Genomic DNA, 24,323 nt, shown 5'->3' on the forward strand with positions numbered 1-24,323 from the left:
CCCCACATTTCCTTCAGTTGCATTAGTGAGTTGAAATGTTTTGCTTTTATAGGAATCAAAATTTTAGACGTGTAAACTCTTGACCTAGCAATTCCACTTTAATGATTTTATCCTAAGAATTAGGCATGCCCACAGTATTAAGTCGTTTAAAATTGGAAATGACTTCAGTGCCTCTTAATGGAGAGTAATTAAATTATGGTACATCTATTAATTGTTCTCCAAGTTACAGATTTCTCTAAAAACTTTCAGTGACGTGTCTTCTGCAGTTGGTAAAGAAACCAAGTAGTGAATTGGAGGTGGAATGAAGCTGGATTTTACAAACGTGGAAAAAAGCAGAAGAGTAGGGTTTTTTAAATATAGTTTATCTTACGATATTTCGAACATGTGTATTCAAGCCAGTGAAAATTTAGTATCTGCTGGGTCCTAGATACTGTTAGGTGTTAGGAGCACAGACAAGTCACAGTTCCTGCCCTGATAAGTACATAAAAAAAGAATACTGAGCAATTAAAAAAAATTTTTTTGGCCACCCTGTGCAGGTTGTGGGATCTTAGTTCCCTGACCAGGGGTCGAACCTGGGCCCTCAGCAGTGAGAGTGCGGAGTCCTAACCACTGGACCTCCAGGGAATTCCCAAGCAATATTTAATTTCAGTGAATGTATTCCAAAAGAAGTTGATAGTTTTGAACCTAGACTGTCACATTACTTACTTATCTTTGTTAATCATCTCAGTGCTTGGGGCCACACCTCCTGAATGGCAGCCCCAAGTGTGATTTTTCTGTCTTACTCTGGGTATAGCTGATAAACATTATCCCAGAGTGATCTTGCTTAATCTGAGAGACCAAAATGAAACTACTTCTTACGCACCAGCAAGATATCTGTAAGAAGAAATTGAGTATACGTTTACCCATAAAAATATTCATCCTCATTTATCCATAATTCTGCTGTGAAGCTTTCTGGTAAAAGCCATGTGCATAAAGCTGTTTATCACAGTGTAACTTGTAGTAGTAAAAAGATTGGGATCAACTCAGATATCCAGCTATCGCAGTGTGGTTCAGTCACTCGGGAAGCATCCTCTCCGAGGGATATCATGCAGCCATTAAAGATGATGGTGATTGGCCTGACTAGTGCCCTGGGCCAGAGCTTCATCTTCATGACAGTTGTGTATTTTGGTCCCCTGACCTGCTCCATGATCACCACAACTCGAAAGTTCTTCACCATTTTGGCCTCTGTTATCCTCTTCGCCAACCCCATCAGCCCCATGCCGTGGGTGGGCACTGTGCTCGTGTTCTTGGGTCTCGGTCTCAATGCCAAGTTTGGGAAAGGAGCCAAGAAGACATCCCAGTAGGAAGAGAGAGACTACCTCCACTCCAAGGATATTTAAGTTATTTTCTGGAACAGTGACATCTCTTGGGAAAATAGACAAAATAGAGACAAAGGACTAGGTTTCAGTCTGGGTTAAAAAAAAAAAAAATGATGGTGAGACTATAGGGCAAAAGCTATAGGGCAACATGCAGAAATGCTCACAAGATGACAGTAAATGAACAAAGTAGTACAAAATAAATCCACACCTGAGATTATAATGATCTAAAACTGTATAAACCAAAGGACCAGAAAAGAATATATAAAAGTGGTAATCGTGTTAACATGATGAAATCGTGGGTGATTTTTTTTTCCCCTTTGGCTCTACTTTTTTAGATTTCATACACTAGTTATATGGTTTTCATTACTTTAGAAATTAGATTAAAGGGGAAAAAATTCAGAGCAGAGAGTATGCTGTCCTAGAGATTGATTTTTGTGGTTAGATTGCAGGCTTGGCAGGGTGGGGAAAAGACTTGATAAATCCCATTAAGGAGGGAGTGCCTGTAATTAACTTACTGTGCTCTGATTCCCCTCTTCGGCTCCAGGAATTGAGGAAGCTCAGATGGGAAAACGAGGATACTTGACACCCACCAGCGCTCAAGAACATCTCACGGCTCTTTGGAATAATGAAGGTGCTGTACCAGCCTAAAGAAATAGCCCTTTGCTTTCCTGGACTCACTTACCCTGCCTTTTTATTTTTATGCTTTCACAATTGTTATTCTTGTGGATCTCTCCTGAAATCGAACAGTAGATTTGGGGCAGGCTTCAGGGTACATTGTTGTTGATGCCTTATAGTGTGGGGAAGGCATGAACTTGACAGTGACTGTAACTGAGCCTGGTCATTAAGTGACAGCTGTAGGTGGGCATCGCCTAATACGGTTTGACATATGTCTCGAAGGTTCAGTGTAACTCACTTTATTTTAAATGCCCATAAATAAAAGTTGGTTTTTTTTTTTTAAGGTTTCTATGGGAATTCCTTCTGTGAATCAAAAAAATGAACTCTGTTTTTATTAAATTAGGATTCTCATACATTTTAATTCCCTACAAATAGGAAAGTCTTCCATTAGTCTTTGAATTTATAAGAAAAGCCCACATATCACCCACCCTCTGAGAGTGTGTTCTGGAACACTGAATGTAACTGCTGTGTAATGACAAGCACTTAAAAATGAAAATCTCGCTAAGGGGATAAGTGATGTCAGAAAAAAGATAGCACTCAAGTTAGTATGAGTGTTGTTGGCCCTGACATGTTCTATTAATTCTCTCTGTAGCTTTTTTTGGGGTTACCAGACACTTGAAACACAGCTTTGATCCATAGACGATCTTGGTAGCATCTACGTGGAGGGTTTTTTATTTTGTTTCTTTTTGTTGTTGTTGTTATTATTTTTTTAATTGGGGTATAGTTGCTTTACAATGTTGTGTTAGTTTCTGCTGTACAATGAATCGAAACAGCTATATGTGTACATATATCCCCTCCCTCTAGGACCTACGCCCCCATCCCACCCATCTTAAGAAGACAAACTATTTTTTGATTTGATTTTTGTTTGTTTATTTCAAATACATTTTCTTATAAATACCAAAGTAATAAGTGTGTCGTGTGCACGCGTGCGCGTGAGTCTAATGATCCAGGAACGTAACCAGAAGCACGTGAAAGTTTTTGTTTCCCATCCTTGTCCATCGCAGCCCCTGGGCTAAGCACTGTCATCCCTGTAGCACCCGTCTTTAAACCCATCATCTCCCCTGTGTGTAGGCTCACAGCACCCAGAGACTGTTTTTTTGCTCATTAGTTTTTATAAAGACAAGTGTGATCTTACTCTACATATCGTCCTACATTCTGGGATTTTTTTTTTTCCACTCAGTAAAATTTCCGTGGTCATCCTTCCATGCTCTTACATATAGATTTAAATGATCCTTTTGGTTTATTTCAAACACAGGATTCTTTCTGAATTACCTTTTTCTGGGACTGGAAGATGTTGGCATGGAGTCCGGATTCAATCCCAGTATGTTCTTTCTGGATTTCTTGGTGGTGCCGCCCTCAAGGTAATGCCCTTTCATTGGCTTTATTTCACCTGACAAAGGCTTCTGGGACAATTGAATAATGACCTCTGGGAGAGGATGATGGAAGGGCCACGGGCACTGAGAACTAGCACATCTGTTCCACTCCCAGGTGGCAGGTGGTAGGAGCATTTTCCTTTCCTTTCTTCCTGAGTGCAGGAAGAATGTGGGTTTCTTTCTGAGTGTGGTGGTGAAGTAGGGGTGGGTGAGAGGCTGAGGAACACGCCCTTCATGCTGAGCACCCACTGATGCCATGCGTCCTCCTACAGGTATCGCCCCGTCAGCCGCCTCGGGGACCAGATGTTCACCAACGGCCAGACGGTGAACCTGCAGGCTGTCATGAAGGATGTGGTTCTGATCCGAAAGCTTCTGGCCTTGATGGCCCAAGAACAGGAGCTGCCAAGAGAGGTGGCAGCACCCGCCGCAGATGAGGTCAGGGCCGCCTTGGAGCTGATGTCGTAGTTCTGACTCCCTACGCTCTGGGTCCTGGGAGATGCCTGTTAGCAGTTCTATACAGCTGTGTGTGAGCCGTGGGTTTGGGAGGACCAGGCGAGGTCTGGGGGAAAGCATGGGTCTGAGCGTGGCCCCAGCGATCACGCCTGGGGTGACCTTGGTTGAGTTGCTTTAACTTCTTGGTCTTGTCTCCACTATAAAATGCATGTGGTCTGGGGTGGGATTTTATATGTGGTGTGTTCTGGGCCACCTGCTCTCCCTGGCAGCTCTAGAAAGACCAGTCTGCTGCCCTCAGCTCTAAGAATGTCCCTCCTGGGTTATGGTACCAGAGCCCATGCCACCCAGCTCCGGTTTTGGCTCAGGAAGGTCTCCAGCACTGGGGTCAGGAAGGCAGTGTTGTCATTTGTAGGAATTTCCCAGAATAGGACTGTCAGATTTGGGGCCTCAGCTTCCTCTCCAGTAAACGGTGGAGCTGAATTCCTGTTTCAGCAGACATTTCCCGAGCCCCTTCAGTGGGCCAGGTCCTCGGTGGGTATAAAGATGAGTCAGGCGCTCAGGAAGTTTGCTGAGATCACTGACATCCTTCCCATCTCTAAGATGCTCTCTGGATGCAAATGGAAGGACCGTCTCAGCCTTGAGTAGATAGTCAGGGCTTCCAGGCTCCTTCCCCTGCTGGGACAGGCCTGTCGCCAGGTGGCGCCACTGTCTGTCCCGGACGCCCATGCTCTGGGTTACTCGGCCCTTCTGCTTGGGGTTTCTTTGGTTTTGCTTAAGTTTTCTGATCTGCTGGGGCAAATGTGCTTTTAAAAATCCTCAGTATTAGAGAAATCTGCCATCTGTAGGTCCTAGTTCAGTTTCAGAGGGAAGGCCTTAGGATGGCCAGCTCCAGTGACCAGGGCTAAGGGTTTTGCATTGACATCCCTTGAAACTAGGGCAGCCTTTTGTCCAAGAGAAAAAGCTAAATCTCTGCAGAAATGAACAGTGTCCTCTGTGATTCCTGAGGTCCTTTTGCTACCTGAAGTCCCAGTGCCCTCCTGCCATCTGATTAACAGTGTGTGTTGTTTCTTCCCACGCTTGCGCCCAACGTCCCATTCCCATGGCAGCCCTCTCACGAATCGTGAATGCCTTGTGTGGGTGGGCTAGCGCCGCTCCAGGCACCGAGAATATACAAGGTGAGACAGGGTCTCACTCATTTCACAAGTAGTCACATGGCCCTGAGTCAGGTGACGTCCTAAGAAGTGAGTTAGTCTGACAGGGCCTCTGTCATCACGTAGGTGACCATCTCTCCCTGTGAGGCTCCTTCTGCCAGAACAGAAAATAGGCCTGTCCTCTCTCTAGCTGAGAAGACCCTGCTATTCCTCAGGATTGAGGACAAGCCCACTCTATCACTAACGGGTCCAAGACATCCTCATTTACTGGGTCTTCCCCCACCCTCCGCTCTCCCTCCTCTCAGTGCTGGCAGCTTTCTTCTCTCATCTGACCCACCCTGGGACAAAGGACCATGTGTCTCTCTCCTGTGCCGTACCCAGCCCCATGAGACCAGACAGTGTCAGTAGGTGGTGCTCTAGGGCCGCTTACTGCCTTGAGGCCTGTCACCTGGGCGGGTGTGGGAGAAGAGGAAGAGGCAGAGCCAGGGACAGAAATATTGAAAGGATTGGTTAAATATTTCACTGAGGCCTGGAGATCAGCCAGTAACTTGACATAGCCTTTATCTCAGTTGATGGCGCAGGAAATCATAAGGCAAGCGCTTTTCCTTTTAAGAAATTACTTCACCTGCATCTTTATGAGTGCTTTGGATTAAGTTTTTCCAAAACCATAAATAAAGCTGAAACTCCATACGAGAATCAGTTATCTCACAGGATAACAGAGCTACGTAAGAAGAGTATTGACATGGGAAGAATTTCTAGCGTTGCCTTAAGAATTAGATACCAAGGGACTTCAGCTGCTGCTAGCAGATACATCCATTACCTTCTTGGCCTGCACACTTTGAGGGAATAAGCTACCATGTTGGAGAAGCCCATACAGCAAATAATTGAAGGTGGCTTCTGGCCAACAACCAACTAGAAACTGAGGCCCTTGGTCCAGTAGTCCTCAAGGAACTGAATGCTGCCAACAGCCGTGTCAGCTTAGAAGTGGGTCCTCCCCCAGTTGAACCTTCAGATGAGACCCTAGCCCTGGATGACTCCTTTATTGTGGCCTGGGGGAGACTCTGAAGCAGAGAACCCAGTTAAGCTGTGCCCAGATTTCTGACTCTCAGAAACTGTGAGATAATAATTGTGTGTCAATTTAAAAGGAGAGGAAGGAGACTTCTTAGAAATTTGAGTTCATTTTACTCCCAGAAAGAGACGGGCTGGTAAATAGGTAGTGGGGCTGATGTTTTGTTGATGCATGTGGACAGGAGAGATTTAGGACTACTTTTGCCACTGATCTGTCAAGTTCAAAAGACATAAAGGCAAACTCCAGAGCTCATCATTTGTCAGAGCTCTAGTAAGAAAGAAAACTGGAACCAGGCCTGGCCTTTTTGAGGTTCTTCCATCACGCCTGTTTTCTTGGTTGTGTCTTGGCCAGGAAAAAGACCCTTCGATCGCTATGGACCGGTCCTTTCTGAGTCTACTTCCAGGCCAGTCCCTCACAGACAAACTTTACAACATTTGGATTCGCCTTCAGAGCCACGTCAATATTGTGTTTGATAGTGAGATGGACAAATTAATGATGGAGAAGTACCCTGGCATTAGACAGGTGAGCAGTGAGTTGGATCCCCATTGCTAGCCAAAGGGGTTAAATAGTAAACATGTTTGTCTTGAAGGAAGAAAATGATAAACATATTTGAATTTTTTTTTTTTTTAATGCTTTCTGTGGACTTTTTTCCCCATAAAGATCCTGGAGAAGAAGGATGGTTTATTCCGGAAGCACATGATGGGAAAGCGAGTAGACTATGCAGCCCGCTCAGTCATCTGCCCGGACATGTACATCAACACCAATGAAATTGGAATTCCCATGGTATGTGCTGTTAGGTGGCGATGGGAGTGGCGAGGAGGGCTGGGGAGAAGGCACGTGGCCGACTGCAGTGGCTTGGGTGGGGACAGCCTCTGCCTCTTCCCGGACGAGCTGTTCGGAGGGGACCCTGAGGCCATGGGGTAGCGTTGCTCTCAATCCCTGCCTGGTCTCCAAATACCCTCTACCCACGAGGAAGACCCACCTCCCGGGCCACCAGGAAGCAGACGGCAGGGTGCACATCCCTCCCGCCTAGCTTCTTCCTGCCTGTCTTGGCCTAATCTTTAAGCCTTCCTAGTGAGATTGAATACATGGCAGAGATGAGGGGGAGGGAAGCGGGGGGTGTCTCCGTCCCGTGTACTTGCCGGTATCAGGAGTCAGGCCGTGGAGGAGCCCCAGAGAGCAGGCATCGCCCATCCTCCCAGATCCGCAGGGGCAGGCGGTTTGCCCCATCCACCCATTAGTGTTTCCTCAAGGAGCCAGCCTCCTTTTCTCACTCCCCCACCACGACAAGCTGTGGTGCTCGTTAGCAGCGGCCCCTTAATCGGCTTCCTCCTTAATGGGCCTTGATGTCAGTAATAGAAGATGGTTTAATTCCCTCCACGGAGAGGCTCACTTCCTTGTGCACGGTCCCCCTGCCGCTCTCCTGGGAGGACTGGTGAGCAGCAGAGAGCAGAGCTCAAGTGTTCCGATGGACTCCCACCTGCTGCCGCCTCCTCCCTCGGGCACACATGGGCTTCCTGGGCAAGGGCTCTTGTGGGAGGGGACAAGAGTCAGAGAACGCCCAGTCCGGTGCCCATGGCCTCCTGGGAACCCAGGGGTCTTTGCATCTGGAAGCTGGGCCAGGTGGCAGGGAGAGGCATTGGGAAGTTCCTGAGTCCGAGGCCCTGGGAGGAGACCTGTTCGTTGCTCTCTTTGGACAGAGGGCAGGGGCTGCCCCTTTTGGCTTTGGCCTCATGGTGCCTCCAGGGTCCCCGGCTGTGGGAGGGGCCTTTAGTGTTGCTCCTTTTTCCACCTTCAAAGGTCCTCTCTTTCTTGGATCCGGGTTCATTTGGTAATGGAGGGACTCTGAATTTCCCCCTCTGCCTATCTCCAGCCTACCCCAAGCCTCAGGGCCATGGTGGCCTGGGGTATTACTCGCAGGATAGCCGCGAGGAGCAGAGTGTGTGAACTGCCTCTTTGTTCCTTGTGGCACGCCCTTCTCATCTAGCATTGTGGACAGGTGTTAACAGAAGCAGAGGAGGCAAAGTCTGGGAAGTAAGCTAGAGACCCAGCAGGGAACCAGACAGACTTAGCATGTCCCCCGTGAGGCTTGCATTACAGCAGTGGAGACGCATCAACAGATACACGAGTATAGATCTTCCTCAACTTATGATGGGGTTATATCCCTGTAAACCCCATCCTAAGTTGAAAATGCCATGGGTCGAAAATGCATTTAACGGACCTAACCTACTGAACAGCATAGCTTAGGTCTAACCTGCCTTAAATGTGCTCAGAACACTTATGTTAGCCTACAGTTGGGCAAAATCATCTAATGCAAAGCCTGTTTTATAATGTTCAATAAAGTGTGGAATGTCCCTGGTTAAGTTATTGAATACTGTCCTGAAAGTGAACAGCAGGACGGCTCTGAGTGTGTGGGTTATTCACCCTCGTGATCACGGGGCTGACTGCCAGCTGCAGCCTGCCGCCCCACCCTGCTTCAGGAGAGTATCATACAACGTGTCAGTAGCCCAGGAAGACACCTAGGTTCAAAATGGGGAGTACAATTTCCACTGAACACGTGTTGCTTTTGCACCATCGTAAAGCCCCCAAAATCCTAAGTCGGGCACAGTCTGTACATGTACACTCTGTCAGGCAGTGGTCAGAAGTGGAGTGGGCCACGGGGCGGGGAGGGCCTCTCACACAGAGCCACTCACGTCGAGACCTGGCCAGCATTTAGCAAGTTCCTTTACCTGGGACTTCTCAGAGTTGCCCATGTACTTATATGTGCCTTTTGAAGCATCAAAGGGTTTTAATATTCAGTAGCTCAGAACTTACTTAACCAGGGAATTCATTTTTCTTGGAGTGTGGTGCAGGTCCGGTGTGTCAAATGGAGCACTGAGTTTTCTCATGTATCAGGAGACCAAATCAGTTTCATCTCAGGGCAAGTAAAGAGATTTGAATGGCGTGTCTGGGCTCAGGGCATGGGCCACCTTCAGTTAGAGATGGCTGCTGGAGGCATGGGGGAAGTGTTGATGGGAGAAAATGGTACTTGAGGGTGGATATCTGCTGTCTCTCTCAAGCTAGCGTTCCATGCTATTTTCTCTCTTTTGGGACTAAATGAGTGTTATTGGCAGACCAGGAAATGGTGAAATTTTTAAATGGGTTAAAAAAAATTCTGCGTAAACTGCAACACTCAGATTACTCTCTTCGAGCAGACTCTGCTAGAAAAGGAGACCCAATCTCTTTCCTTAAGGGAGCGGGTCTGGAAAGATGTGGAAAAGACAGGGAGGATGCTGCTTTACTTGCTGAAGGACGACCTTCTTGGCTCAGAGAGTACCTTTGCATCTTAGGGAAAAAGTAACACAGCCTGTTGAGTTGGATCTGGGGGTCCATGTAACCTTTCTGCCCGCCCTGAATTTTCACATCCACTCCTTGTTTCCAGGTGTTTGCCACAAAGCTGACCTACCCTCAGCCAGTCACCCCCTGGAACGTTCAGGAACTGAGGCAGGCGGTCATCAACGGCCCCAGTGTGCACCCAGGAGCCTCCATGGTCATCAACGAGGATGGCAGCCGCACGGCCCTGAGTGCCTCGAACGTAACCCAGCGGGAGGCCGTGGCCAAACAGCTCCTGACGCCAGCCATGGGGGCACCTAAGCCCCAGGGGACAAAAATTGTGAGTAATGGGCAGATTTGGTCGGGGGCTCGGCCACCTGCTCTTGGCTCCCCATGACTGCCGGCTGTCAGCTGTGGCCTCAGGGAGTGCAGATGCAGGAATGCTGTGAGAGCAGTTCCTGCCTCCCCTTCCCTCTCCCCGCCCCCCCACCCCCAGGGGAAGCTGCCCCCAGACGTGGGTGTTCCCTAGGGCCTGAACACCATGAATAAAAACTCCATTTGGCCATCCCATGCATGCAGCGCAATTCTGGGTACATGTCGGGGCTTGAAAAACGCTCTTTAATTATAACTCTGTTGTGATTTGCTGCCCTTGAACAGGGCTGCTCAAAGGGTGGTCCTCAGGCAGCAGCATCCCTGGGGCTGGTAGGAAATGCACATTCGTTCCTTCCCCTCTCCCTCCCCCCCACCCCTGAATTAGTCTCTCTGGGAATGGAACCTAGGAATCCGTATATTAAGAAGCTCTGCAGAGGGTTCTTCTGCATGCTAAAGTTTGAGAACTGCCCTAAAGGAAGGGAACGTTCTGTGTCGGATAACTGAAAACTGACAGGTTTCATCTGATACTTTACTTCCGGGGGACTGCTAGTTCTTGCCTGTAGTACTGTGTTAAGGGATCCTGAGGCTTTATCTGGGCTTCACCGGAAAGAGTATATGATGGATTAGCAATGTCTGCTGAGGACAGATGGGTGGGTGACATCACTTGTGTCTGTGTCAAATAATAACCATTCCTGCTGGGAGGGGTATAGCAAATAACGGCTAACCAGGCAACAGTGGCGGAAGTTGCTAGAGTGAAATGGACTGGATTTGGGATTAATTTATGGTGACTGCCCAGAGTCAGGGGATAACTGAGTGTGTCTCCCGCACCCACTTGCACGCTTGTTAGACCTCCTCTTGCCCTCTGACACATCCAGACCCAGTGGCCGACTAGGTCTTCTCTTTAGTGGGTTTGAGCTCTACAGAGGACCACTGGTCCTTGAAGGAACTTTGGTTGGAGGACAGAGGGGGAGAGGAAGCCTCGTCACGGTGACCATTGGTCCCCGCTGCTCTTCACCACGTCCTGTCCTCTTGCTTCCTCTCCATCTCACCGCTGTCCTGCGGTCAAGCAGGAACAGACCATGCGTTTTCTGGTTTGGTGGCAGGGGGCACATGCAGACGCAAATCTAATCACCTGTTTTGTTTTTTTTCTCGTGCATTAAGTGAGGTTTGTGTTCAGGCTCACGGGACTATTCTGCCATTTTTAAGTGCCTAGTGTTTTGCTAGGAGCTGTGAGAAAGATGCAGGAGAAATCAAGGTGTGTTTTTCATAATTTATGGTGAAGCAAGGCAAACACTGGTAATCTTCCTACTAACTCAAGTCGAGCATGTGAAACAGTCTCACAGTAGGACATTTTGAGAAAAAAATTGAGAGAAGAGAGCAGAGTGGGGTCAGGTACTCTGCCAGGCACCGTGGATGAGATCCTGCTGTCTCGGGGTGGACGGCCTGGTAGGGGCACCCCCAGGGAATGAGACCATAAATGTGTCACCGCTGCTGAGTGGCGTGGTGGACACAAGGGAACAGCGACGGGGGACGGTGACTTTACCCGCATGAAGCTGGAGAAGCAAAGAGGGCTGTGGGCAGGGTAGGCATGCAGGGCGAGTTTGGAGTCACCAGGGGGCAGTTGAGGGCCAGCCCGGGGGCTGCAGGGGAACCGAGGGTGAAAGCAGGGTGTGTTTCAAGGGGACCTTGAAGTAGGGGGGCTTGGCTGTAGGCTGAGTGTCAGGGCTGTAAAAGAGAGAAGGTGAGAAGGAAGCGTGGTTTCCAGTGCCCTGGAAGGAGGTGTGTCTGGGTCCTTCTGAACTGAGGTCACGGTGGAGAATCTAAGGGCTAGCTAGTCTCCCGTAAAAGGTAGAAATGTGGCACTTAGGTTAGGGGGGCATAGAGTTAAGAACTGAAATCATCAGGAATTCCCTGCCAGTCCAGGGGTTAGGACTCCGAGCTTCTACTGCAGGGGGACACGGGTTCCATCCCTAGTCGGGAAACTAAGATCCCGCAAGTCACGTGGTGCAGTCAAAAAAAAAAAAAAAAAAGAAATGAAATTATCCGAGTTAAACTCTTTGAGCACAAAGTACAACAGAGAGAAAATGCAGTGGGGGCACCTGTGGAAGCAGGAGGCAGGTAGGGGAGGACACCGAGGGAGAGAGGGCTCGCTCTCGGTATCTGCCTCTGTCTCCCACCTGCGCTGGGGGGGTTCTTCCCGGTCAAGACCAGCCCCAGAGTATGTTTGCATCTCCCAGAGGCATTTAGTAGGTGTTTGTGGAGTTAAATATGAAGTTTAAGAAGAGTGAGGAAACGGAAGGAAGATGCAGATTTGTCCACATGAAGGTCATGTGTGACCCAGGAGAGCCGTTGGAACAAAGTGGGGGGAGCTGGGCTTCAGGGCCTTTGTGATGAGGCAGCGAAGCAGTAGCTTCATCTGTGACTGGAGCAAAAGCAAAAGGATACGGGGGTTTCTGACATTAGTGGGGAGTGAGGATGGGCAGACGCGCAGGGGAGCTTCCTTCCCGTGGCCTTGTTACGTCTGTGGGGCTGGGGGTGGGCTTAGGAGAGGGCAGGTTGGCCTCACTGCACACTCAGGTCAGCTCGTGGGAAGCGACGGAAATGAGTTCTCAGCAGCCGGGAGATTGAGTGAGGTTGGCCCAGTGGCCTGTCCCCCAGCCTAAGTTCACATCCCAAGCACGCTGTCCCTGCCTTGTCTCCCAGCCCCACCTCTCGGCGTCCCATCGATGTGGGCCTCTTTCTCCCCTTCAGGCCTTGAACTTGCCGTCCCTGCCGGGAATACTGTGTCCTCCCCGACACTCCCCAGCCGTGGCCCACTCGTCCTTCTGCAAAGCCTTCGTTCCTCTAGGGCAGGGGTCCACAGCCTTTTTCAACCAAGGGCCAGATAGTAAATATCTTAGGCTTTGCGGGCCACACGGTCTCTGTTGCAGCTGCTCAGCCCCGCCTGTGTAGCGTGAAAGCCGCCACGGCAGTACAGAGTCAATGGGGACGGCTGTGTTCCAAAAAACTCTAGTTGCAAAAGCAGGTGGCCTGCAGTTTGCCCCTTTTACACCATGAATGGGGTCCCCCCCCACGGTGTGTCCCACCTCACCCCCCCAACCCTCATTGCGTTATGTTGTCACTCCAGGTACCCCCATCTGACTGACCTCGAGTTCCTAAACCCCGTGAGGACAGAGCAGGGTGTTCGGCCCTCCACTGTCCCCAGTACCCAGCATGTAGGAGGCACTTGGGAAACCCCTGTGGACTGGACGGGTCCAGGATGAGACGCAGGAGGCTCTGAGGTGTGAGGGCCACATTTGACCTGAGGATGTGGCCCTGGGGCAAAGACAGGAAGGGAACTTATGAAACAAAAGTGGTGCTTATATTGGGACCTGGGGTCTAAAGGTGATTATCTTTAGTTTCCAAAAATCTTAGTGATGTCATATGTAAGGTTTATATATGTAGTCAGATATGTGTGCATTTACAATTCATTTGTAATTTGTAAAGTACTTTTTTGGTTACTGTGTTCCTGTGGAACACATTAGATCAGGACCTGGGCCAAAGGGCCAGGTGATGTGACTGGGAGGGACAGACCCAGGTCCAGGAAAGGACAAACTGCAGGTTAGATGAGAAGGGGGAGGGGGGAGTGGAAGAAGCCATTTCCCCTGGGAGGGGTGAAGTCTCTGCCCCTTCTCCTGGGCCTGGTAAATGGAGTAGAAAGTGGGCAGGGCGGCCAAGCCTCATTTCCCGGCCCAGCAGTCAGCCAGGAGCAGCTCTTTGGCTCCGGCTCTGCCCCTGGGAACTCTGACCCGGGCACTGGGGCACACTAATTTTCGCTGCGGTATTTATTTAGAGACAAGAGAAAGGAAGGGCCTCAAGTTTGGGTTGGCGAGGGGAGCACCCTGTGCTCCAGGGCTTCTGTTTGGATTGGCTGGTGCCTGCTGGCCGGGCCTGCGAGCCTTCCCAGCTGTGGGGTTTGCTTACGCTGGAGGATGTCTCGAATTTTCGAGACTCAGATCCGAGGCGAGCCCGGGGTTTGGGACCCAAGCCACAGGTCCCGGCAGTTTCTTCCTTGAGAAGCTAAAGAAATAGACCTTGAAAGTCAGTTCAGGCTCCGTGACGTGCCCTAGGCAGCCACTCCTGGGAATCCTCAGAATCCAGGTCTCCTTGGAAACACGGATATGGGGGTGGGGGGAGGACGGGTTTGAATTCCTTGGGAGCAGAGAGACTGCCTCCCCGCTAGCTGCTTTTAGGACTGCCTTTTAGAATTTGAGGGGTGTGCTCCCTGCTTCCCTGAGTTGGAGGACACTGTCAGCCCAGCCAAACGGATGCGCGGAGGTGGGTGGGGAGCATCTCTTGTTGACCTCTAGCCTCCTTCTGCAGCCAGCTTTCTGATACAACTTCATAATGTGGACGACATAAGAAGAAACCAGACTTGGAGTAATTTGTTTCCCCCCAACCGGTTATCTGCTGGATAATTTAGGGGAGACTTGGGATAGGGGGAGGCCTCACTGAGTCTCCACAATTCCTCTGGGCTGCTAAGGGCAGCCTGCAAAATGATTGGGGTAACAGTTGCCTCATGCATTTGTTTTTTTATTTTTATTTTATTATTTAAAAAAATTTTTTGGCCGTGCCGCAAGGCTTGTGGGGTCTTAGTTCCCCGACCAGGGCTTGAACCCAGACCCCCGCAGTGAGAGCGTGGAGTCCTAACCACTGGACCACCAGGGAATTCCAATGCATTTGTTTTTTTTTTGTTTTTTGGGGTTTTTTTTGCGGTATGCGGGCCTCTCACTGTTGTGGCCTCTCCCGTTGCGGAGCACAGGCTTCGGACACGCAGACTCAGCGGCCATGGCTCACGGGCCCAGCTGCTTCGCGGCATGTGGGATCTTCCCAGACTGGGGTACGAACCCGTGTCTCCTGCATTGGCAGGCAGACTCTCAGCCACTGTGCCACCAGGGAACCCTGCATTTGTTTTTTAAAGTGGCGTCTCTGTTCATCATTTGGGAAGCCCAGTAATTAATATAGCGTAAGATTAAGGACCTTATACTAAAGTCAGCTTTGTGGGAGGAGGTGTTCTGTCAGGAGGACGTGACCAGTGGCATATTGATATTGGTAAGGAACAAAAAAGCGTGAGCGTTGGTTGTCTTTAAGGAGTAAAGTTACTTGTGGTTTTCATTCTCTTCTTTAAGTTTGTCTGTATTTTCTGTGCTTTCCCCCACAGTAAGCATCACTTGTGCAGTTTTTCTTGCTTTCTTTAGAAATAGTTGAAGATCTTTTAAAGAAATTGCATAGAAGTAGTACGCGCTCGTTGTAACACGAACATCACTAAGACGTATAAAGGTAAAGGTGATGATCTGTGCCTTACTCTTCCTCCCGTGTGTCCCTGCCTCAAGGAGAGCATAGAAACAGCTCAGTGAGGATCTAAGTGCCCTTTTCCCTCGTGTTTATAAACCCGTAGAGTTGGGTTGGGTTTTATTTATTTATTTTTTGGCCGTGCTGCGTGGCATGTGGGATCTTAGTTCGCTAAGAACCCATGCACCCTGCACCGAAAGCCTGGAGTCTTTTAACCACTGGACTGCCAGGGGAAGCCCCTGGGTTGGGTTTTAAATTGCCTCATCCTATCACCTTAGATGGCACCTGGATTGTTTTTCTTTTACTGGAATACATTATTGCCATCACTTTAGGACTATTATAGGGTTAAGTCATCCTTTTTCATCATTACATAATATTCCACAATACATACCATGATTTAGCCACCAATGCCCATTCTGTGGGGCAGCCAGGTTTTTCCCAGTTCTTGCCACTGTTAACACTGCTGCATAAACATGCACATTCTTAGAACCTTGCGTTGACAAAAGGAAATAAGTTTTAAATGTTTTAAAATCTATTGTGAAATTGCTTTCCCAGAAGACCATGCAATTTAAACTTATTATTAATTTTTAAGTGCAATAAAACATTTGCAGAGAGCATTGAACTGGGAATCAGGAACCCTGTGTTTCAGTCCTGGCTCTGCTGGACTTGCTCTGTTGGGCAAGTATTTCTAAAACGTGGAATTCACATTTCGAATAACGTATTCAGATGTGGCCCTGGCGGGGATTCTAGAGGTCTGCCAGATCCTTCTAGATCTGGCAGACCAGGAGTTTTATGGTTATATGTAGATATGCTGTCTTCAGATGTGTCTCTTTCTTTCTTCAGATTAATTCGCAGAGGAATTCAAACTCCGGAAAGGTTATGCATCTCTGAAGAAGACAAGAGATTACTGGACAGGAGCCTGTAGCCTCATTGGCATATGCCTCTGTGCCCAGAGCCAGGACAGGACTCTGCTGGGCTAGCAGCTATTTCTCAGAGTACCAGAGGGGCTTAGTAGCTATTTCTCAAAGATTTCTAGGGTTTCAGTCCAGAGTAAAAGTTCTCCTTTTATTTAGTTGAATAAAACCTGAGACAGACAGAAGGCACACTCAGCGCAGGCCAAGGTGAGCCCTTGGAATAGTAGCGATGTTGCCGAAGTCGCTGCTGCTCACCCTGTTCTCTCCTGTGCCCCCAGGTATGCCGGCACGTGAAGAATGGGGACATTCTCCTCCTGAACCGACAGCCCACCCTGCACAGGCCCTCCATCCAGGCGCATCGCGCCCGCATCCTGCCCGAGGAGAAGGTCCTGCGGCTCCACTATGCCAACTGCAAGGCCTACAACGCCGACTTTGATGGAGACGAGATGAACGCCCACTTCCCTCAGAGTGAACTGGGCCGGGCCGAGGCCTACGTCCTGGCCTGCACGGATCAGCAGTACCTTGTTCCCAAGGTAGGTCTGACCTTGAGGCGGTTCCATGGTCATTGCCAGCACAACTTGGCAGTCCAGGTCCGGGCCCTTGCCAGCTCCTGGAGTCAGTGGGTGGCTCTAGGGCAGGGGCATGTGGAACAGAAGGTCTTGGCTTCTTCCGGGTGGGGTCTTCAGCTCTCTAGTGGCTAGAGGCAGGGAAAGGGTTCTCTCTTGCTGCCCCTTAAGGTGGCAGGAAAGAAGTTGTAACAGTCACCCCAGAACGCTGAGGTTAGTAGCTGTATAATAGGTCTTGTCTTCCAGTCTGTTTGGATTCTACAACTTACTAGCCTCTGGCAAGCATTAGCATCCCAGCTGTGAGGGTCCCCGAGGTCCACAGATGACTCTGATCCTTTGAGTCTGGACAAGCAGGAGTTTTAAGAGACAACGTAACCCCAAGGGTCTAGATGAAATTCCCCTCCAGCCCATGAGGAGTCTCCTCTGTGAATCCCTTCCTTTATGAGCCGTTTGCGTCACAGTGTTTCACGATGATACATCGTTCATTTGGGCTGCAGTGTGGAGTAGTAATAATAATAAAGAACTATGGCTACCGTTTGCCAAACACTTTTTCAGTGTCAGACACTACAAAGCACGTTGGAGGCCTCTCCCTTCTTCCTCCCCGCACTCCTTGGGGTAGGTACTGCTAACGTCCGCATTTACACATGAAGAAACGGTGTAGGGAGTTCCCTGTCGGTCCAGTGGTTAAGACTCCTTGCTTGCATTGCAAGAGGCGCAGCTTGCATCTCTGGTCGGGGAACTAAGATCCCACATGCAACGGGCGCAGCAAAAAAAAAAAAAAAAAAATGGTGTAACTTACCGAAGGGCACAGAGCTGAGGAGGAGGAAGGGCCAGGAACTCCCAGATCCTTGTGGCTTGTTCTTCTCGGCTGTGCGGACCCTGCTGCCCTTCCACAGAAGAGAGGGAGACCTCTGCACCCAGGAAGCACCAGAGGCTGCTCGGAGATGTCCCTCATCGATTAGTAACCTCTTCTCCTGGGAACTTCTCTTCCCCCGTCAAGTCCCACCTGGGGAATCAGGCAGGTGGCCAGGGTCCGAGCGTCCCAGCCTCGCTGCCTACCAGACACACCACTGTGGCTTCATCCTGGACTCAGTTATTTGAATATAACTTTCTTTCCCTTCTCCACCCACCTTAGCTGGCTGTTGGTGAGTGAAGGGGCTGACAATAGGCAGGAGGGGTTTAGGGGCCCACTCAGGTCCCCCAGAAAGTAGAAGAAATAATTTGGTTAATTTTTACTAATAATTTTACTAGCAATTCGTAATGATTTTACTAATAATTAGAAGAAAAAGAAGAAATAATTAGAAGGAAATAATTTGAGTAATTTAAAAATTGGCTTTTTGTCTTTTTATGTAAATCATATCCATGGTAGCTATGATGGTGGTGGCTTTGCCACCGTCTGCTGAGCGCTCCCTGTGCCTCAGGCACTGCTCTGAGCAGTTGGCAAACATTCTCACTTAGTCCTCACGACAGCCTTAGGAGGTGAGTGCAATTTTCAGATGAGGAAACACCGGTGAGTGACTTGCCAGCCAGTGACGAAGCTGGGACTTGAACCCAGCACCGTTGACCCCCCAAGCCTGTGTGCTCAGCCTTGTGTGTGATTAGCCCCGCTGACAGGCGAGGCTGGGCCTGGCTGAGGGCACGTGGCAGTGAGTGAGTGGTTCCCAGGACTGAACCGGCTGTCTGGCTCTCTAAAGGGAGTGTCACATTTCACCACAGGGGATACTACCAGCGAGCAGCAGGTGGTTCATCTTTTTGCCGGCAGAGTGACCTCTGGACTTTAGCCACATGGGGAGTTGGGGTGCTCCGAAGTTCTCAGGCCAATGAATTGGGATGTGCTATACTTGATTTTGATTGAATAAGGTAGAATAGGCGACCTCATTGCTTACGGCATGTCCTGCGCAGAGCTGGACTATGTAAAATCCAGATGTGCCTCATATGCTCACCTGCCCATGAGTTTTAGGTCAGGAGACAGGGAGAACACAGATCAATAAGCTTACATCAGTAAACGAAATTCTTAAAGAGTAAAAACAAAAAACAACACTTCTAGGGGATGACCTGAGGGTTCACTTTACTTTCAGATAAATTTTTTTTTTTTTTGGCCATTCTGTGCGGTGTGTTGGGATCTTAGTTCCCCAACCAGGGATTGAACCCGCGTCCTCAGCAGTGAAAATGCAGAGCCCTAACCACTGGACCGCTAGGGAATTCCCTCAGACAATTTCTTTTGTCAGAGGTAAAGAGCTTTTGATTCTTGATAAATTTTGTTTCGTCCTCAGTGTGAATGCCGAGGTGGAATCGTTATTTTTTTGCTAATGGTTATAAAAATGAAACATGTACTTTGTTGGCAAAGTCCTAAAAGGACAAGAGCTGGTTTTCCTAAGCCATTTTTGGGGAATTTTTCTTGGCGTGTCTTTATTTCCCTTTGTTTCTGTTTCCCTTTGTTCATTATTCTGTTTCTTCTCTATTTCTAGGTTCTCTTCCTTGACTAACCATAGTCGCCGATTTAAGTTCATTTTATTATTGGTTATATGTGTTTAACAGGGTTGGAGGTTGTCTTCTTACTTAAAATAGGAGAGGAATGGAACTTTAGCTGTTTCTGTTCCAGGAAAACAGTTACACTTTTCATTTACATGTTTCTGTGTGGATTCTATTTTTTTCTTCTGTTTGTTGTCTCTATTGAGGGCCAATGCTTCATGGGAGTTTTTTTAACAAGGCTTGAGACATAGTTTCCAGACTTTGACTTAGCTACGAAATTCAAGTCACAGAATACCCTAATTCTCAAAGCATCCTGACCAAAGACATCAATTTTAATGTCATTTTGCTGTGATATTAGGTGGAATAGGATAGCTGACAGTTACCTGGGTTTTTGATTCAGAGATGGTCTTTCTGATCCTAAGCAGATTTAGGAAATTCAGAATTATAAGTAGACCCTTAGTAAATTGCTTTAATCAGTATTCCTCCCTAGAATTCATGATTATTGCATTGAAAGCAATTTAGCCATTAAGGTAATTTTTTAGTCATGGAAAAGTCTGGATGGAGAGAGAAGGCACTGACTAGATCCCATAACTTATAATTATGTTCTTTAAAGGAAAAAAGCAAAAGGGAAAATCTATATCTGCCCCCAAAGACTGTGGGATGAGTCAAATGCCTAATACTGTTTTGGGTTTTTCCTCTAAGCAAAATAAGACCTTGTCTTTGGAACAAGACACAGAGTGTAATTTTTTATTCACGTTCATAACTCAGAGCCTTCGTAAGAAGGGCCGCGTGCCCCATCTGATCTTGCCTTCCGTCTGCACCACCTATTCAGCTCATCTGTAATGATTATCTTTGAGTTTACGTAAAGCCCGTTGCCACAGTATTGAGACTGTTTAACAAGCATCCTTTTTAGCCTTTGAATTAGTGCATGTGGTTAAATTCCTGGCGCTTCTCCATGGCTGCACTTGTGAGTTCCTTAGTTATGAAACATGGACATAATATTGGACAGTATTTAACAAATAAGCAAATGATAACAATCTGTAGAGCCAAGGCACAGATATTTCTCAAGTTCCCATAAACATTGAAAAGGTTGCAAAAACTGCTTAGAGAATGTTGGTGGGCACAGCTATGTTAACTTTAGTGTGCCTTATGTTGCCATGAATGCACACCTGCAGATAGGGTGCAGGAGGCTGGGGATCAGAAAGGCTGTGGAAAGATGAATGTACCCACCCAACCAGGGCTTTTATAAAGGCCCTTGTTTTGACATCTGGTAAATAACAGCCTGCCATGAATACATGCTACAGTATGAAGAGACGCTGACAGCAGGCATTCTTTCCTTCTGCAGTCACACACGTCAAAGCCCTCCACAACCCTCTTGAGGAACCTCTGCCCGAACCCCACCCTCCCTGCGCTGGCCCACTCCAAGTCACTCCTCAGGCCAAGCTGCAATACTGCCCCTCAGACCATTCCTGACCAACCTCCTCACCCCAAATCTATGTGATGACCCATCCTGTTATTTTCCTCCCGTATTTAAAACTCTTTGTGATAATGTATCTGTCCAGTCATTTGTTTACTGTCTAGCTCTTTCTCATCATGAAGAATCGTGTCTGCTTGGGCCACTGGAGTAGATTAAAGGTCTGACCCAGTGCCTAGGCATACAGTAGGCTCTCAATAAATATTTGTTGAATGGATGACTGATTTAGAGGAGAACCAGGCCAGAAATGTGTGAAAAATACCAAAGCGTAAAACCAAAATATAAAAACAAGGACACAGCCAACAGCAGCCAGACCAAATGTATGCATAAATGCCAGAAATATGTGGAGTAACTAGAAACAGATAGGATTATGGAGAGAAGGCTGGGGGCCTGGATGAATTTGCAGCAGTTTTGATACAGAACAGTGGGCAAAAGACAAAGGTGGGAGCTGGTCAGGAAGCCCTGGTCATGTGCTCTGGTAGGCAGTTTGCTCTCAAGATGGGAAGCCCAAGCACCGGCCTGGTGCGGCTCAGAGACAGGACAGTACGGGGATGTGAAGGAGGGCTGTTGCTAGCGGGCAGCTCCCAAGCACAGGATTAGGCATTAGAATGCGACTTCAGTTTTTTCTTTGTTCTCCTCTTATCTGTTTTGGTTTGTAGGATGGCCAGCCATTGGCAGGGCTGATCCAAGATCACATGGTTTCGGGTGCAAACATGACCATTCGAGGCTGCTTTTTCAGCCGGGAGCAGTATATGGAGCTGGTGTACCGAGGACTCACAGACAGAGTGGGGCGTGTGAAGCTCTTTCCTCCTGCCATCCTGAAGCCCTGTCCGCTGTGGACAGGAAAGCAGGTAATTGGGAGAAAACAAACGGTGGCTATAAAACAAGGAAACAGGCCACTCAGTAAAGAGGTTTTGGTTCCCAGGAGAGCCCAGGCCAGAAACAGAAATGGCAAATCAAACAATAGTCTGACTCCCTCTTTGATGGGGTTTTTGGGTGTAGATGGTTTCAAGGGAGTGTCTGCTAAGCGTAAGCTGCATAGTTTCCGTCCTTTGCTTCTAACTTAAACTCCGTGTCCTCAGAATCCAGATATGGTGGTAATAGGCAGTGGTGCTGATGGTAGCAGTAGTCAAGGTTTGTTGGGAGTGCTTCAAATATGTTATCTTACTTAACCCTCACAACCAACCTGCGATGCAGAAGCCATCATTTTCACCATTTAGCAGATGAGGATAACGAAGTTTGGAGAAGCTGTTACATGCCCAAGTCCATAGGAGCCAGAGTTGGGATTCAAACCCAGGACTTTCTAACACCCAGGCCATCATACTATACTTAATCAGTTACGTGACCTTGGCTCTGTCAGCCTCAGCTCTTCATTTATAAAACAAAAGGTTTCAGGTTGACGAGCCCTAAGGTCTCTCCTAGCTCTGCAGTTCTTTAAATCTGTGGACCTGGGACTTGACTGCTTTTTAGTTACTGAGCCAACTTGTATTCCTGAGATAAACCTTACTTGGTTATGAGGTAGTGTTTGCTAAACTTTCGTGTAGAATTTTTTGCCTCTGTGTACATGAGGGATTTTGATAGGTGGTTTTCTTGTCATATGTTTGCCTGGTTTTGGTATCAGGGTAACATTGGCTTCATAGGATGAGTTGGGAAGTATTTACTCTTCTTCCGTTTTCTGTAAGAGTTTGTATAGTATTTTTTTAAAAAATAAATTTATTTATTTATTTTTGACCGTGTTGGGTCTTCACTGCTGCGCATGGGCTTTCTCTAGTTGCGGCTATTGAGGGCTACTCTTCGTTGCGGTGAGTGGGCTTCTCATTGCAGTGGCTTCTCTTGCTGCGGAGCACAGGCTCTAGGCACGTGGGCTTCGGTAGCTGTGGCACGTAGGCTCAGTAGTTGTGGCTCGCGGGCTCTAGAGTGCAGGCTCAGTAGTTGTGGCTTGCGGGCTTAGTTGCTTCACGGCATGTGGGACCTTCCCGGACCAGGGCTCGAACCCATGTACCCTACATTGGCAGGCGGATTCTTAACTACTGCGCCACCAGGGAAGTCCCCAGAGTTTGTGTAGTATTGATATTATTTTTTCGTTAAATGTTTGGTGGAATTCACCAGTGGAGCCATCTGGACCTGGAGTTTTCTCTTTAGGAAGATTTGTTTAACTAAAATTTCTATTTCTCTAATACATATAGGGCTATTTAGTTTATCTCTTTCTTCTTGGAGGAACTATACTGCTTTGTTTTTTCAAGGAATTTCATCTAAGTTATTGAATTTATAGGCGTAAAGTTATTCATCATATTCCTTTACTTTCGTTTTCTATTTGTAGAGTCTGAAGGTGGGTCTCCTGTCTCATTTCTGACAGTGGTAATTTGTGTCTTCTCTCTTTTTCCTGCTCAGTTTGCTTAGAGGTCTGTCAGTTTTATTGTTCACAGAGAACCAGCTATTATTGACTTTCTCTATTTTTCTGTTTCATTGATTTCACTTTGATCTTTATTTCCTTTCTTCTGTTTACTTTGGGTTTGATTTGCTTTTCTTTTTTAGTTACTTAAGGTTGAAACAGAAGTCACTGATTTGAAACTTTTTTCCTTTTTTTAATATTGGCATTTTATATATAAAATTTCCCCTAAGCATGTTGTATTTTCATTTACATTCACTTCAGAATACTTGCTAATTTCTCTTTTTTTGACCCCTGAGTTATTTAGAAGTATATGATTTAGTTTCCAAATATTTAGGGGTTTTTCCAGATGTCTGTATTACTGATTGCAAATTTAATTCCACTGTGGCCAGAGAACATACCTTGGATAACTTGAATCCTTTTCAATTTATTGAGATTTGTTTTATGACTTCAAATACAGTCTGTCTTGGTAAATGATCCGTGTGTCCTTAAAAATAATATGTATTCCGCTGTTGTTGGATGGCGTGCTCTGCAAATGTCAGTCAGGTTCAGGTGATAGATAGTTCAAGTGTACTATATCCTTGCTGATCCCTGTCCTTCACTTCCTAAGGTCACTGTATCGAAAACCTTTGTTTTATATTCATGTTTCATGTTCATGTCTGCTTTTGTTGTTACTGTTTTTGTTTCTAGTGGATGTGAAATCAGGTCACCATTTTTCTATCCTGGCCAGAAACGAAGTTGATTTAACAGAATAGATGGGGAATTTTGCAGTTAAGTTTAGTTCAGGGATTGGTGAGCTTTTTCTGTAAAATCCAGAGAGAAAATATTTTAGGCTTTGTTGGTCATCCAGTCTCTGAGTTACAACTACTCAGCTCTGCCATTGTCACGTGAAAGCAGACATAGACAAGGCTTAAATGAATGAGCATGACTGCGATTCAATATAACTTTATTTACAAAAACAGATGGTGGGCCAGATTTGGCCTATAGGCTGTAGTTTGCTAGCCCCCAGTTCAGCTGGTTATATGTATTTGTCCACTTATATTCTTTTTATTATTTCTTTTTTAGGTGTCTTTATTTTGTAAGTCATCTCAAGTTATCTTGGACCTAAAGGGATTTTAATTCTTAAGTAAGTGTCCAGAAGTTATTAGGATTTTGTTTAAACATAAGCAGTGAGTTCAAAATAGAACCAAATAGTTGACAAAGACTGTATATCTAGAGCTACGAATATGTTCATTCCCTTCAATCTGAGAATCCAGCCTAAGGAAATCATCTGAAGTATAGTAAAATAACTTGAAAAATGCAGTCCATGACATTGTGGTTTATAGTGGTGGAAATTAGAAAAACCTAGATACCCAGCACTGGGGCTAAGTAAATTGTGGGACATCCATTTGTTAAGATATTATGTAGTTGTTTA

At 47.3% G+C, this 24,323-nt stretch overlaps 1 protein-coding gene and 1 non-coding gene across 4 annotated transcripts in view; one reads left to right on the forward strand and one right to left on the reverse strand.

Annotated features, from left to right (window-relative positions):
• The window catches only part of POLR1A (RNA polymerase I subunit A), a 76,283-nt gene that overhangs the window by 15,841 nt on the left and 36,119 nt on the right, over positions 1-24,323 (forward strand). For all 3 annotated transcript variants that reach the window (XM_004271599.3, XM_033431370.2, XM_033431371.2), the window contains exons 7-14: positions 1,903-1,989; positions 3,289-3,394; positions 3,679-3,841; positions 6,431-6,601; positions 6,740-6,862; positions 9,501-9,731; positions 16,287-16,541; positions 21,180-21,371. In XM_004271599.3, the coding sequence (XP_004271647.1) occupies positions 1,903-1,989; positions 3,289-3,394; positions 3,679-3,841; positions 6,431-6,601; positions 6,740-6,862; positions 9,501-9,731; positions 16,287-16,541; positions 21,180-21,371 (1,328 nt within the window). The remainder of the gene's footprint in view (positions 1-1,902; positions 1,990-3,288; positions 3,395-3,678; positions 3,842-6,430; positions 6,602-6,739; positions 6,863-9,500; positions 9,732-16,286; positions 16,542-21,179; positions 21,372-24,323) is intronic.
• On the reverse strand, positions 552-624 carry TRNAE-CUC (transfer RNA glutamic acid (anticodon CUC)). Its single transcript has one exon. It is a non-coding gene; the product is annotated as a tRNA-Glu (tRNA).

Source organism: Orcinus orca, chromosome 13 (genome assembly GCF_937001465.1).
Source record: "Orcinus orca chromosome 13, mOrcOrc1.1, whole genome shotgun sequence".
Taxonomy (NCBI): Eukaryota; Metazoa; Chordata; class Mammalia; order Artiodactyla; family Delphinidae; genus Orcinus; species Orcinus orca.